The sequence below is a fragment of the Microtus oregoni genome, unplaced genomic scaffold (assembly GCF_018167655.1).
Source record: "Microtus oregoni isolate MIOR12 unplaced genomic scaffold, Mior012 000031F_ref0000149, whole genome shotgun sequence".
Classification (NCBI taxonomy): Eukaryota; Metazoa; Chordata; class Mammalia; order Rodentia; family Cricetidae; genus Microtus; species Microtus oregoni.
This window is the reverse complement of record NW_024543090.1, coordinates 27,196,109-27,210,011: the sequence shown is the minus strand read 5'-3', so window position 1 is coordinate 27,210,011 and position 13,903 is coordinate 27,196,109. Positions and strand designations below refer to the sequence as shown.

The following is a 13,903-nucleotide window of genomic DNA, read 5'->3' as shown; positions in this document are numbered from 1 at the left end:
GACTACTGGCAGCTCAACTCAGTTTGGTACAGGAAGGTTTTTCCACTCTCTGCTAAAGCAATGGGAAACTCCGAGGAAGTGGTAAACAGGGGGATGCTTGGTCAGGCTTAAATTTCTAAACTATCATCCCATTAAATACAGAATGAGGGGGAGGAAGACAAAGGGAGATTTAAGGAACAGGGCAGAAGAGAATGCCAAACTGAGTGCCAGAAGAATGAAAGGCTTCCAGGGGTACGGGGGAGACTGAGCTCAGTGTGGACATGCTGACTTGAGAGGTCTAGAATCCTTTCAAATAGAGATTCTAACCAAGAATACACTTTGGGAACTGAAGTGAAACGGCCTGCACAGAAGATGCTCACAGGTACTCAACACAGAGACGGGGCTTGCAGAGTGAATGGGACAAGATCAATAGAAGAAGAGTGGAAGGAGGTGCAGAGGAATCCTGACCCAGAGTCCAAACTCTGCTGTCCAGCCTGGTTCTTGCAAGTTCCTGGTCTCCATTCTGGGTACCTGTTATGGGTCACGTCTTTGTCATGCTTTAGCGTATCTCATTACTTGCCACCTGATTACATGCTACCTGCTTCCTATTTGCGTCTGAATTTTAACTCTACTCTCTCTGCTCTGATGTCCTGAACCCCTTGCTACGCCTGCTGCACACTGTCCAATGGTGACTTAATAAACACTTCCTTAATAAATTTAGGGCTTGACTGCCAAAGTTTCTACACATGCAACAGAGACCAGTCTTGCCTCTCTCCTGGTAGGTATTTCCCCAGCAGACATACGAAGAAAACTTCCTCTGAGCTCACGGGTTATCATCACATCTGTATTTTGAGCTATTGACAATGTCCTAATGCAAAAATGAAGTGTCCTATGGGATGAGGGGAGGAGCAAGGCCTCCAAGATCCCTGTTGGGAAAATAAGATCAGCTGTTGCCATTTCCCCAACTGTCTTTCTCCACCTCTGGAACAAACACACGAATTTGATCTTAAAGAAATGTCTGCTTCTATCCCAGCTTGTGTTTCACAAACAGCCACTGTCCTCTGTTCCCCACAGTCACCCCAGAAGACGCAGCTGTGAACTTAGTTCAGGTTCTAAAGAGTGAGTCGAGAGCAGAAGATGTCTCTGTTGGTTTACCTGTTTGGAATCCGATTGCTCTGGACCCAAAGTGTGGGGGAAACTACACGCCAACAGAGGATAAGCAGGAGTGGACAGGCACACGGCAAGGTTTGCTGGTTTGCCACATTCATACCTTTGCAGCCAGCCGACACTCCATCACCCTGAGGTTGAAATGGGAAGTGGCCGCTTTGTTCATTTCCACACAGCTGTTGGCAATCACAAAGACTGCCCCACTGGGAAGTTTCACATCAGTTGCTCTCAGAGGACTAAACTCTATTAACTTGGCCTGTTGGAAGAAAAGTGACAGAGGAGACAATAATTGATTAGGATTCAGAAGAGCATTCAAGCTTTTATGCATTTATTTTATCTTAAGAAAGTCTTCTACAGCATCATTTACTGATAGCCAGGCACTGCGCTAGGTGCTGGAGACACAACAGTGAACAGGGCAGGGGCTGCCGCTGTCCCCCAGGAGTGCACAGTTGCTTCAGAAGCCACGAGATTACGTTTCCACGTGAGTCACAGCGGTAGCACTGTGAAGCTCAGGGTCTCACCCTCTCTTAATGGAAGGACTGCTCAGACAACTTAGTGTAGTCTCTGAAAAGGGAAATGTAGACTGAGTCCGAGAGAACACTTGAAGACGTCAGAAAGAAGGAAGAGTTTCTGTCCTGTGGGGCAGAAACAGACACACCGGTGGGAATGGATATCAGCTCTAGGCGCTGATATCTGGCCGAAGGTCACAGCTGGAGAGTGAGAGGCTAAGCTGGAGGCAGAAAGTGGGGGTCAGGTGGTAATTGTGCTTTGCAAGTCCAGAGAAAGAGGGCTCTCTTCAGACCCTGCACCAACCTTACACAAACAGCAGAACTCCCGCTACCACATCTGCTTGCCAGTTCACAGCCAAAACACCTCAAGTATAATTTTAGTGTTAAAAAAGACTTTTCTCCTACCTCATGTCTTTGACTTAGAAGAATCAACAAAAACATATTCTTAGTAGAAGGATCCAGGTGTTCTTGGAAAACAGCCAAACTTGAAGGAATCTCATGCAAAACTAAAGCAGATCTTAAAAAGATGCCTGCTTCTATTTCGGTAATGGGCAGTTCACAGGCAAAAACCCAAACCTCTGCCTTGCCTGAAGGAGCTGATAGCCAAGAGGAAGTGGTATTTAACCGAAGAATTTATTCCTGGCCCACCATCAACATTCTTCCTCCCACCGCCAAAGCCCCAAAAATGTTGACAGAGAAAAATGACACCGAAGAGTAATTTACAGAAAGAGGGGCTGTGCATATATGTGGTAAGAGAACTAACATTTGGGTTTAAAGCCAACGTGAGATTATGAAACACCACAAGATGAAGTGATTTCATGCAAGGTCAGGAAAGGAGGTCCCAAGGAGAGAATTGAGAAATCTCATCTTAGTAATGAGATATGGGGAGAGGGGGGAATCTAGACACATGAGAAAAATAAGTTTCAAGGGTGATTCCGGATGCTTAAGGTAGAGGAACTCAATATGAAATAGGGTGCGTTCACTACCATCAGCCCTGACTCACGAAACAGCTGAGTAGTGTTCTCCAGTAGAGCCTGAAAGACCAGGCTTCCCATAACCATGCATGCTGCGGGCTGCAGGCCTTCCCTGCCAGAGATATTTTCCCAAGTCGAAATTTCCAAATGGCTCAATGCTACTTACAGTTCCTTCTTCTGCAAGAAATGATATGGACTGGTCCATGCCTCCTCCTTCAGTGCCTATGTAACGCTCACTCTTGGCACAGATTTCTGCAAGTTCCACCTGGAAAACCAAACAGTCATTTGTACTGTGATACACTTGTAGCCTAGTTTTCATGCCAGATATGTCAAATAGGTTTGACTTCCAGTTCCAACTCTGCTCAGTTACATAGCAACTGTGTAGAGCAATGTGTTCTGCACAGCAGCTCTAGGAAAACTTAGCAAGATCAAGCAACAGCTCCACAATGGGTCTAGAATGAGAACAGAACATGCGTGCTGGTGTTCAGATCCCTAAAAGACTCTGCAGAGCAAGCAGCTCTCCTCATCTTTCTGTTGACACCACTTCTCTCCTCTGGCACTAATTCCTTTGCCTTTGTCTGGAGACACAGTGACTATTCCAGTGTCTCCAAAGCCAAAGCAGGTCCAAGGTTTTCAAGCCAGAAGTAATGCTACCTCTTGACATGTCCATTAAGTGCAAGAATAGAACCTCTCACTCTAGGTACAATCATGATGAAGAAAGCTGGATGAAAGGGCATAGTTCTGACCCATACTAAAAATATTAAAGGACCACTAGTTGCTTCTTATTGATTAATATGCTAAATTCAAAATCTTCATCTTGCATCCAAAGTCTTCTAAAGTTGCAACCCAACTGAACGTCAAACTGGATTGTCTGTCATTGTTTTTAAGTAGAGGTGTCTTCTTGACCATCTCACGTGTTTATACAACCCGGTGCCACTTCCTGCCTACTATACAAATCCTATGGCCACTCAGTATCCAGGTCATTGACCACACATATGAGCAAGCTGGCCACTCAGATTTTCTGTCATCATGGAGGCTTCCTGAAATTCCCATTCTAGTGTCCTATTTCTCCCAGACCCTGAAACTCTGATAGGGTCATCTAGTTACCCACATGGCTATTTCTGAGGTTGAATTTGGGGCTTTATTTCTCACGCACTCTATTAGACGGTCAGAAGAATCACGGCAAACACTGGTATACAACAGTCTTCTCTTGCCCGCTTGCCTGGCTGCATCTTCTGGATGTGGTGTACAGTTCTTCAGTGACTTAGCTCTCTGCTCCCCCTCTACCTGTTCTCCCAGTGTCCCCCACAAACCCTCAGTCCAGAAATGAGGAACAAACCCTGTTCTTCCTGACTGTCTGGCATTCACCTCTCCTCAGGACTCTTCCATCTCTGTTTCAACAACTCAGCACCCCCAAATTTATACAAGCCACAGAATTCCTCTCTGTTCTCCCTACTTCTAGTTTATTTTGAGCAATGCTTTACGTGGATTTTCTTGTCTCTCTCCAGCAGACTATGGGGGTCCATGCAGTACCCATTCCACTGTCCACTTAAGCAGGCCATCCTGGACAGGGTACTTATCACTGGTCCTTAACTATATCGTGTTTCCACTTCCTCTCTTTTCCTTAAAAAATTTAGTCTGTGAGAGAGAAGCTGTGGTGTTTCCCCAGTGTCATGGCCTTTCATGCTGCCCGGTGTGGGCTAACTCCATAAACTGCTGCTGCTTCCCTTCCTGAGAAGAGCTGCCCAGATGCCGTCGACAGCTTCTGCAAGTGTCATTCACGCCTCTCCTTGGTCATGCGGCTTCAATAACGCTAGCTTTGCCTTGTGACATGAGGCAAACATGGGACTTTGGCATCAAAGGCGGTGCACATGACCTGATGGCACAACAGCCAGGGGCCTGTCCATAATAGACACATTAAAAATAAATTAGTGACCAAAAGGGCAAAACACTTGTACTTAAAATGCAAAGAAACGACGTGCCCAGACAAAGCACTGCACACGGCAATCTGTGAGCAAGCAAGAGTCTGGCTGCCAACCTAGCTGTGACCTTGGGGTAAAGCCAGCTTTCCCAGTGCAGCAATACCCACCATCACTGAGTGAAAGCTGTGTGCAGACTGTGAGTGAGGAATCAACCACACACCTTCACCAACCCCGTGGTACAGAGGAGGATGGCGAAAGTCAGTGACTCATGCTAGACTAGGAGAAGCCGGAATCTGAGGTTCATCCATCTGACCCTGAAGTCCAAGTTCACTTCACACTTGAGTGGTTCCCCCCAAATAAGGCTAATGTAACCATTGTTCCGCCTGCTTTCAGAGGATGTGAAAAGACAAATGGGCATCACCAAAATGTTAATATTCTGTTTTATGAGGAAAAACATTAGAGCAGTGAGAAGTATTAATTACTTGTTTATAAAACTCTTAAAGTGGGTTGCCAAGATGGTCCCCAATAAAGGCACTTGTCACCAAGACTGATGACTTGAGTTTGATCCTTGGGACCTACAGGGTAGGAGAGAACAGACTCCTACAAGTTTTCTTCTCTCTCTTGCTCTCTCTCTCTCTCTCTCTCTCTCTTCCTCTCTCTCTCTCTCTCTCTCTCTCTCTCTCTCACTCACACACACACACTCACACACACACTAAATAAACATTTAAAGCTCTTAAAGTACACCATTGTATACTTTAGTAGTTATAAGATGTTGCTGTGTGTGTGTAAACAGAATTCAGAGTGGCACCGTGTCATGGAGCACCTACCCACAGGGAGCACCTACCCACAGGGAGCACCTACCCACAGGGAAAGGGTCATCACAAACCTTGCCACCACTGTGTCTGACAAATTCAAAGCAAGCAGACAAGGCCCAACAGTTTCCAGTGTGAGAAACAAAGAAAATGAGAAAGAGTGAAGAAAATGAAGGAACGAATTGAAAGATAAAGGTTGATCTCATTGACAGAACCTTGGGGTACATGGAAAAAAAATACAGTGGGAAGAATCCAATAGCAGAAGCTTCCTAACCATGGCTAAGCCAGAATTCTCATTCCAACCAGCTGTGTGACCTTAGGTGAGATGCTTCACTGTTTCCAGGTTTTACCTCTCATCTGCTATTAACAGTAACAATAGTGTTAGTAACAGAAGATTTACTGAGCACTTACTGTGCGCTAAATACTGCTCAATACTTTACCTCAATTACTCACTTCTCAGAGTCCCATAAAACAGATGCCTCTCCACTTTGCAGACGAGGAGACTGGGTCATTTGTTGGGTAATATTAAACTGGAAGTTATTAAAGCTAAAACTCAAATTCATTTATCTAGCTCCAGCATCCATATTCCTGATTACCAGGCTATATCACCTCCCATTTATACTGAAGAGAAAAATAATGTCTTCTAAGCCACAGGATTACTGTGATGACCCTAAGACTTGACTTAAAACACCACAAGACCACAGTGCTCTAATGCAGCATACCAGGGTTGAAAAGTGTGGATTATTATTTTTTTTTTTTTGCAAATGAAGAATCATTTGATTTACACAAGAAGATAGCTAAAGATGAAATCAAATACAGGATGCCTTCAAGATGTTAATGGAAATAGAGAATTTTAAAGAATCTGGAAGTCTCCACAACAATAAAGAATAATGAACCATCAGGAGACCAGCAAAGTGGGGCCCCACTCGAGCTATTTCTGTCCAACTGCAGAGCAGGGAGTCCCCCCCCCACGCAGTAAACAAAGCCTGCCTGCATGGGAAATTCAGCAGCGGACCCACCCACTTGCTGGCTTCCTCAGTAGTCCTAGCTGTGAGGTCCCAGTGCTAAACAGGGGGCAGGGGGTGGAGGATGGGTGGGTGGGGAGGCGAGTCCTAGATGAGTAAAAGATATAAAGAACCTAGAAGCAAAGGCTAACAGAAACCCAAATCTGACTTAAGGAAAATATGCGCATAAGTCAGAGAGCAAACAAAATTAGTCAAGCCCACAGCCCAAGCCAGAGACTATAACCTGAGCTCAAGGAGTCATCCAGGAGGGCCACTGGGAACCAGGTCCTAACTCAGGGTCATGTGGGATCCACCCAAGCACTTTCCGTCTATAAGATTCTGGAAACAGTCACCACACATCTGCCAAGAATTTAATCAACCAGAGCTACTCACACAGGCACTATATTGGTGCTTCCAACTTCTGAAATTGTGTATGACTTCAGTAGACTTCACAGAATTAAGAAGCCGCAAAAGCATGTTAACAGGCATGTTTGGGGAAAATGAGCATTCTGGAGTCAACCCAGGGGAAAGTGAGTGAACTCGGGGGCCAGTGCTGTGCAGGAAAGGGCAAGCTCGCGTTTCTGTCATGGTCGAGGCATCTGAATGCTCCTGACTCCTCTACGCCACGAGTACACAGCCTGAAACCCTCCAGCAAAACCAGCAAAGCTTGAGCCTAATGGGACTCTCTCTCTCCCTTCACATTTTCCTAGCTCTTGCAGCTATGCACTCGGAAGCTGGGTTCCTCTCAGCTAATCTCCCTCATCCTTAGGGACAACAATTGGACTACGGATGCTCTGCAAAGCTGTGGGTAGAAGAGAAGACCAGAGTCTGCCCTCCAGGAGCCAGCAACACTGCTCTTATCTGCAGATCTTCTAAAGAAGACAGAACTCTACCGTGCTAGGCAGCTTCTACCTTCACTTCAGTGGGCTCAGGAAACAACAGTACCCAGAAGCTGCACGAATTTCTTTTACAAAGATGTGACTGCTAAGTCTTCACATCTCTAATAAAGAGAAAACTTATATCTGCTTCTTTCTTTCTTTCTTTCTTTCTTTCTTTCTTTTTTTAACTACATGAAACTTTTTCTGAGGATAATGATAGCTAATTCCCAAAGTGAGCATGGCAGGTAAAACTGATCTTGACAGTCAAGGCTGAAATTTTCTACATGTAATAGAGGAAATGGAACAAGGAGATCAAACATTGAGCAATTAGAATCTGGAAACAAACACAAAAGATGTTTCACAAAAGTAAGTCTAAAAACCTGCTGAAGTCTAGAACCATCACTCTAGAACCAGTGAGGATGTCACTGCACCCGCACTCAGTGGGGAGAGCCCAAGCTAAGGAACCTAGAGGAGGTTCCAGTTGGGATGGGCAGCTCTGAGTGTCTACCCAAGGTGTTTTGTGAGGACAGAGGAAACCTCCGAGCATCCAGAACTGATGCGAAGGGAGATACTTTCCTGAGCTGTTGGCCAGCAGGACGCATGCACTGTGGAGAGACCCAGATCTGAAAACGAGGTCATCAGAAGGAGGCAAGGAGCAGATTTTATGTGGGAGAGTTTCTAGGCCCATGAAGATCCTGAGGCAATGTCTATCCACAGACCAACTATCCCAGTCTTACTGGATAGAGAGGGTCTTGTTGGTATATGATAATATACAGTCCCAATTATTTCCCCAAATGATGTCCCTGGGTGTGCGAGTGCGTGTAGCAAAGGCACCACCATTACCATGGCTGAGATACAACGGAAGGAAGAGTCTAGCCCGCTCCATCACTCAGGAGCTCTTCGGGTGCAGCCTCAGCACTGGAGAACTAGTCAGACGTGCAGAACCCTCGGGTCCATCCCAGACCTGCTGAACTGGTCCACGTTGATTTGAACAGCCCCTCCTGATGGCACAGGTCTGAAATCCCAGATACTCTGGAGGTTGAGCCAAAAATACTGAAAAGTCAAGATCTGTCAGGACTACAGAGTGAGTTCAAGGCCAGCTTGGGCAACTTAGTGAGACCCTGTCTCAGCATAAACTTTTTAGAGTAAAAAATGATGAGAGAATGTGGAGGCTCTATATGGTGATAGAGCATAAGCCTAAGTCCCTGGCTCATCCCTCAGTACAGAAAGGCATGCAAGGAAAGGAAGAGGAAGGAGGAAGGACAAGAGCCCTCCAAGCAAGTCCTGTGCAATGAGGCTTTCTTGATAACTGGGTAGACAAGAAGACTCCCATGCAGAAGGGGAAGGAGGCTAACAAGTGTCAAATGTCTTTTAAGGGCAGACACTATACATGCCATCTTGTTTAATTTCCAAATGTCAGAACTATAATCCACATATCACAGAGGAGGAGACTGAGACCCACACAGGTCAGTAAACTAAACCAAGCTAATACAGGGAGACAAGGAGGCCAGTGCCCAGGTCGTGGGCAGACAGGACACTCTGCATCGTCACAATTCCAGTCGCTTAATGGACTAGGTAGGTGCTATTTATATAATGTCTATGCATGTATTCAGTCAAATAAAAGGATCTGGGAGTAGAGGAGAGATGGGGGGCTTAGAGGGAGGGATATGAGAGGGGCTAGAAGGGGGCAAGGAAGGAGGGGAAGTGATATAATTGTATTTTAATTAAAATACTTTAAAATTTGCTATGAACCTAATACCTTTTATTTAAAAAATTCATACATTTTGATCATGTTTTCCCCCCAATTCCTCCCAGACCATCCCCACCTTGTTACCCACCCTAATTTCATTCTCTCTCAAACAAAATAAAGCAAAATAAAAACAAATGAAAATGAAGACAAACAAAAGAAAAATAACAAGACAAAAAATACAAAAGAAAAGCCCTCCAAAAAAGTGGAGTAATTGATCAATTTTTCTAAAAAAGGCGGAAAATCCCATCTCAATGGACTGAGCAGCTGGGAGCTTGCAGTCCTTCCTTCCCATCACACAGCTCCGAAGAGTCACAAAGCAGGGCGATCTCAGAGTGAGGCTGATAGTCTGCCATAACGCCCACCACCGTGTAACAACCCATACAACAAACCTGACACGCTAAGGCACTTCCCAAGCACTAATGTCGAATCCATGAGGAAGAGCTTTGTGGCTAAACAGACTTTCTAATGAAGAAAATGAATCACAGGAGGGCAAGCAAAGTGCCAAGGTCACTCACTACTAAATGTCAGGGTCAGTACTTGAACTGTGAGCCTGGCTCTGGCTTATAAACATAATTGTAAGAGCATGTGGAGGATAGTTTAAGAACCCAAAATTCAGGAGCCCTAGAAAGCTTCTCTCGTTAACAATTTCTCACAAGGACAATTAATTGAAATCCCTTTCATTGTTAAGAAGAAGAAGAAGAAGAAGAAGAAGAAGAAGAAGAAGAAGAAGAAGAAGAAGAAGAAAAAGCAGCGCTCTGGGAGGAGGCAGTATCCACACACAAGGTAACTATTATTGGAAAGACGGGAAAGATAATTGAAAAAAAAAATGTGGGAAGACCATAGGGGCAGGAGCCTTGCCAGACTGATGGAATTAGACAAAAATATGACCCAAGTCACTGCTACTAAATACCAGCGGGGCCTCCAGAGCCTGTGGTAAGGGCTGGTGTTGCTTCCTTGGCTGGCAGATTGCTTATTTTGGTTCTAACCTTCCAAAAAACGCTCAGTAATGATGATAGTATGGGATGGGTGGCGGGCCTGCGATCTCTGTGGTTTGGCAAGTGTCTTAGAACTGCATGTGCCTTCCCTGGAGACCCCCCTTTGTGTGGGGCAGGCTCTTCAGACTGGCTTCTCAGCAGTCCCACTCTTAAGAACGAGAAGGAAGGAATTCTGAGCGTAGTCCGGACCCTCCAGCACAGCCATCAGTACAGCTGGCACCTAATCGCTCTCCTGATGTGATCTAATAGCACAGATGCAAACACTGGCCAACGGAAAAACATCACTCTGGGAATCACAGTCCGGATCCACCGAATGCACAGCTACCTCCAGACACTTTCGCATGAGAGAAAGGACTCTGGAAACAGCAGTCATCACAATGGCATGAAGTGGGAAGAGTCTTCAGGGTCAGGAAATGACAAGGGTGTTCAAAGCCTTATTACAGGAAGGAAACTGACTTCCCTGAACTGTGCTCAAATGTTCTATGGAAAGCAAGTGCTGAAGGCCATTACGAGAGCGAGCCAGAAGAACAGCATGCCTGCACCAGTTCCAGACAGTTACACAGCTCTTCTTCATGACTGTGAGGCTTGACTGTGGTCTGTCCCAACAAAACACAGGTTGCGTGTTGGTCCACAACATAGGAATGGTAAAGCCAGTAAGAGGCAGTAGGAGTCACAAGGCTACATCTTCATGAGTGGAGGACGTCTTTCTTGGGGAATGGGTTAGCTACCATGGAAGTCTATCCTCCCTTGCATAGCAGCCCCGCAGATGCCACCCTCCGAGTTATGGTACAGCATGAAGCTCATACCAGACACAGAGGCTCAGTGTTGAACCTCCTGTGTCCAGAATCACAAACTGAATAGACTCCTTTTCTTTATAGAGTACTCAATCTCAAATGTTGCACTATAGCAACAGAAAATATCCTAAGACAATTTGCACTTTGTATGCTCTAAAAACTCTGCATGGTAAATACAGTTTAAATTCGGGGATGACAGTACATCTTCTGAAGGATGGGAGTGATTTTGCTATTTTGATCATGGAACCAATATACCTTCATTTCTGCTTTGCTTGGCTTATAAGAATCTCAGTAAGTAGGCTTGAATAACAGTTGCATTAAGAAATGAACATTGAGGCCAGGCAACAGGGGTGCACGCCTTTATTCCCAGCATTGAGGAGGCAGAGGCAGGTGGATCTCTGTGAGTTTGAGGCCAGCCTGGTCCCTTGAGTTCCAGGACAGCCAGGGCTACACAGAGAAACATTGTCTTGCAAAACCAAAAGGAGGAGGAGGAGGAAGGAGAGAGAGAAAGAGAGAAAAGGAAAGAAGGAAGGAAGGGAGAGAGAGAGGGCGGGAGGGAGGGAGGGAGGGAGGGAGGGAGGGAACAAAGAGGGCTAGAAGATGGCTCAGTAGTTAAGAACACTCAGTGCTCTAGCAGAGAACCCACATTTGGCTCCCAGCACCCATATGGTGGCTTTCAACCATCTATAGCTCCAGCTGCAAAGAATCTGAAGCCCTCTTCTGACCTCCAAAGTCACCAAGCACATACATGGTACACTTTTACACTTGCAGGCCAACAACACTCATACACATAAATTACAAACATAATTTTTTTAAAAAAATAAATCTATAATGTGTTTCCAATTCTTCTTTTCTTTTTCCTGGTTTTCAACTTTTGATTCATGACCTTATTGAATGTATATTCTTGGTTAAGTAATTCATAAACTTTTATTTTAAGCAAAAAAAAGTCAGTATAAACATAAGAGAAAATTGAGCCCTAAGACATCAGATTGGACAGTTATGCTGAGAGACACGGAAAGCAAGAACACATCCTGAGGAGGAGTGAAAGCAGCGAGCGGCAGGAGGCTGCACAGAACTGAGCGACAGAGCTGAGACTGGCTGGGCTGTATTCCACTCTTGCTTTGGTCTGGCTACTCTCCTGACTCTCCCTATTAAATGGGAATGTTTGAGAAGTGTGTCTTAGAAGTGTGTCATTTTCTTTTTTATTTTACAGAGACTCTCAGCCAAGAGTTTGCCTCAACTGATGAATTTTTCTACCTCTTGGCTCAAGGATATAAGTGGCTTTAGCAACTGAGACAGTGGCATTTGGAACACAGACTTGAAAGACACGCGTAAAGGCTGAAGGTGTATATGGCTCAGGGGTAGCGCAAGCACCTACACTGGACTCCAAATTTAAACTAAAGGGAAAATGAAAGAAAGGGATAGAAGGATGGAGGAAGAAAGCGAAAGAAGGGAGGGAGAGAGGGAGGAAGAAAGGGAAGGATGAAGGGAGGGAGGAATGAAGGGAAGGAGAGAGAGAGAGAGGGAAGGAAGGGGAAATATAGGAAAGGAATTTGGACTTTGAACTTTTCCCTCTTGCTATATTTGGTATCCTGAGACTTCCACTTAAATGAGTTAGGAAACTGGGAATATAGCTCTATGGGTAAAGAGAGCTTACTCTGCAGGCATGAAGACCTGAAATCAAATTCCCAGCATCCACTGGTCATGGCTGTAAATGCCAGTAACTCCGGTCCTGGGCAGCAGAGACGTTGACACTGACAGCCTAGTGAGATCAGCAAGTTTCAGATTCAGTGAGAAGGAGTTATGCCTCAAGGAATAAACCAAGACACTGATATCCTGCTCCCGCCTAGTTACCCACACACTTGCAGGCACCACACTCGATGATCAGAATTATCATCATCATCATCATCATCATCATCATCATAAGAACAAGCAGGTGTGAGATCCAGTGCTTCCATCATCCCAGATGAGACCCGATCCAGAATCAGTACTGTGAAACACTGAGGGAAGATGAGCTTAGCCAGGACAAACAGAATCACTGTCGAGCTGAAACCAGTCCAAGTTTTAAGCCTAAATCGTGGGAAGACTTCTTACCCAGCAAAAGCTAACTGATAATAATACCTGCCTCTGCATTTCAATAAACATACTTGAAGCAAATATTCCTTTCAGAATTAAGCTGGTTTGAATTACTTATTTTTTCTTACTAGCAAAAAATCTTTCACATATAATAAAAATTCACATATACCTTTGCAAATGTTTTGTCTTCACAGAAGCCCAAAGAATATTCAAATATTCAAACAAGTTTAAACATTTTGTTCTATTGAGATTTTAAAAACACAGCTGTCCACACAGTTACCCATTACTATGGTTTACTCCCGAAAAATTCATGTGCTTGGTGTGGTAGCTAACCCAGAACTGTTGGGGCTGTGGGGCCTCTCAAGGGTGGGGTGGGGCCTGCTCGGAGGCAATTAGATCAGTGGTGCTCACCCTGGAAGGGAGCGGATGAAGTTCTCCTGAGACCCTAGTTAGGTCCTGGGAGGTACAGTGAGAGCGAGGTCAGACAGACCCTGCATCCCACCGGCTTCCAGTCCTGCCATGTGATCTAGTCCTCTCACGTGCACGCCCACTAGGATGCTGTCTGCCATGTTGTGATGTGCCCAGATGGGTGTGACCAAGGCTGAGCTTCCAGAACTGCAAGCTAAACAAACCTCTCTTTAATGAACCCAGTCTGTTTTTACAGAAATAAAAAATGAGCCAAGACACCCACCCATCCATATACACACCCACACCCAGACCCAAACACACACATACACACACACACACACATACTTCCTTAGCCTCCATGACCCTCTCTCTTTCATATACACACCCAGACCCAGACCCAAACACACACACACACACATACTTCCTTAGCCTCCATGACCCTCTCTCTTTCATATACACACCCACATATACCTTTCATATACACACCCACACCCAGACCCAAACACACACATACACACACACACATACTTCCTCAGCCTCCATGACCCTCTCTCTTTCATATACACACCCACACCCAGACCCAAACACACACATACACACACATACATACTTCCTCAGCCTCCATGACCCTCTCT

General features: G+C 45.3%; 1 protein-coding gene across 5 annotated transcripts in view; it reads right to left on the bottom strand.

Moving 5' to 3' along the window:
* Positions 1–13,903, bottom strand: part of Galk2 (galactokinase 2) — a 127,003-nt gene that overhangs the window by 52,494 nt on the left and 60,606 nt on the right. For all 5 annotated transcript variants that reach the window (XM_041678868.1, XM_041678869.1, XM_041678867.1 and 2 more), the window contains 2 exons: positions 2,796–2,894; positions 1,250–1,402 (listed from right to left, as the gene is read on the bottom strand). In XM_041678868.1, coding sequence (XP_041534802.1) covers positions 1,250–1,402; positions 2,796–2,894 — 252 coding nt within the window. The remainder of the gene's footprint in view (positions 1–1,249; positions 1,403–2,795; positions 2,895–13,903) is intronic.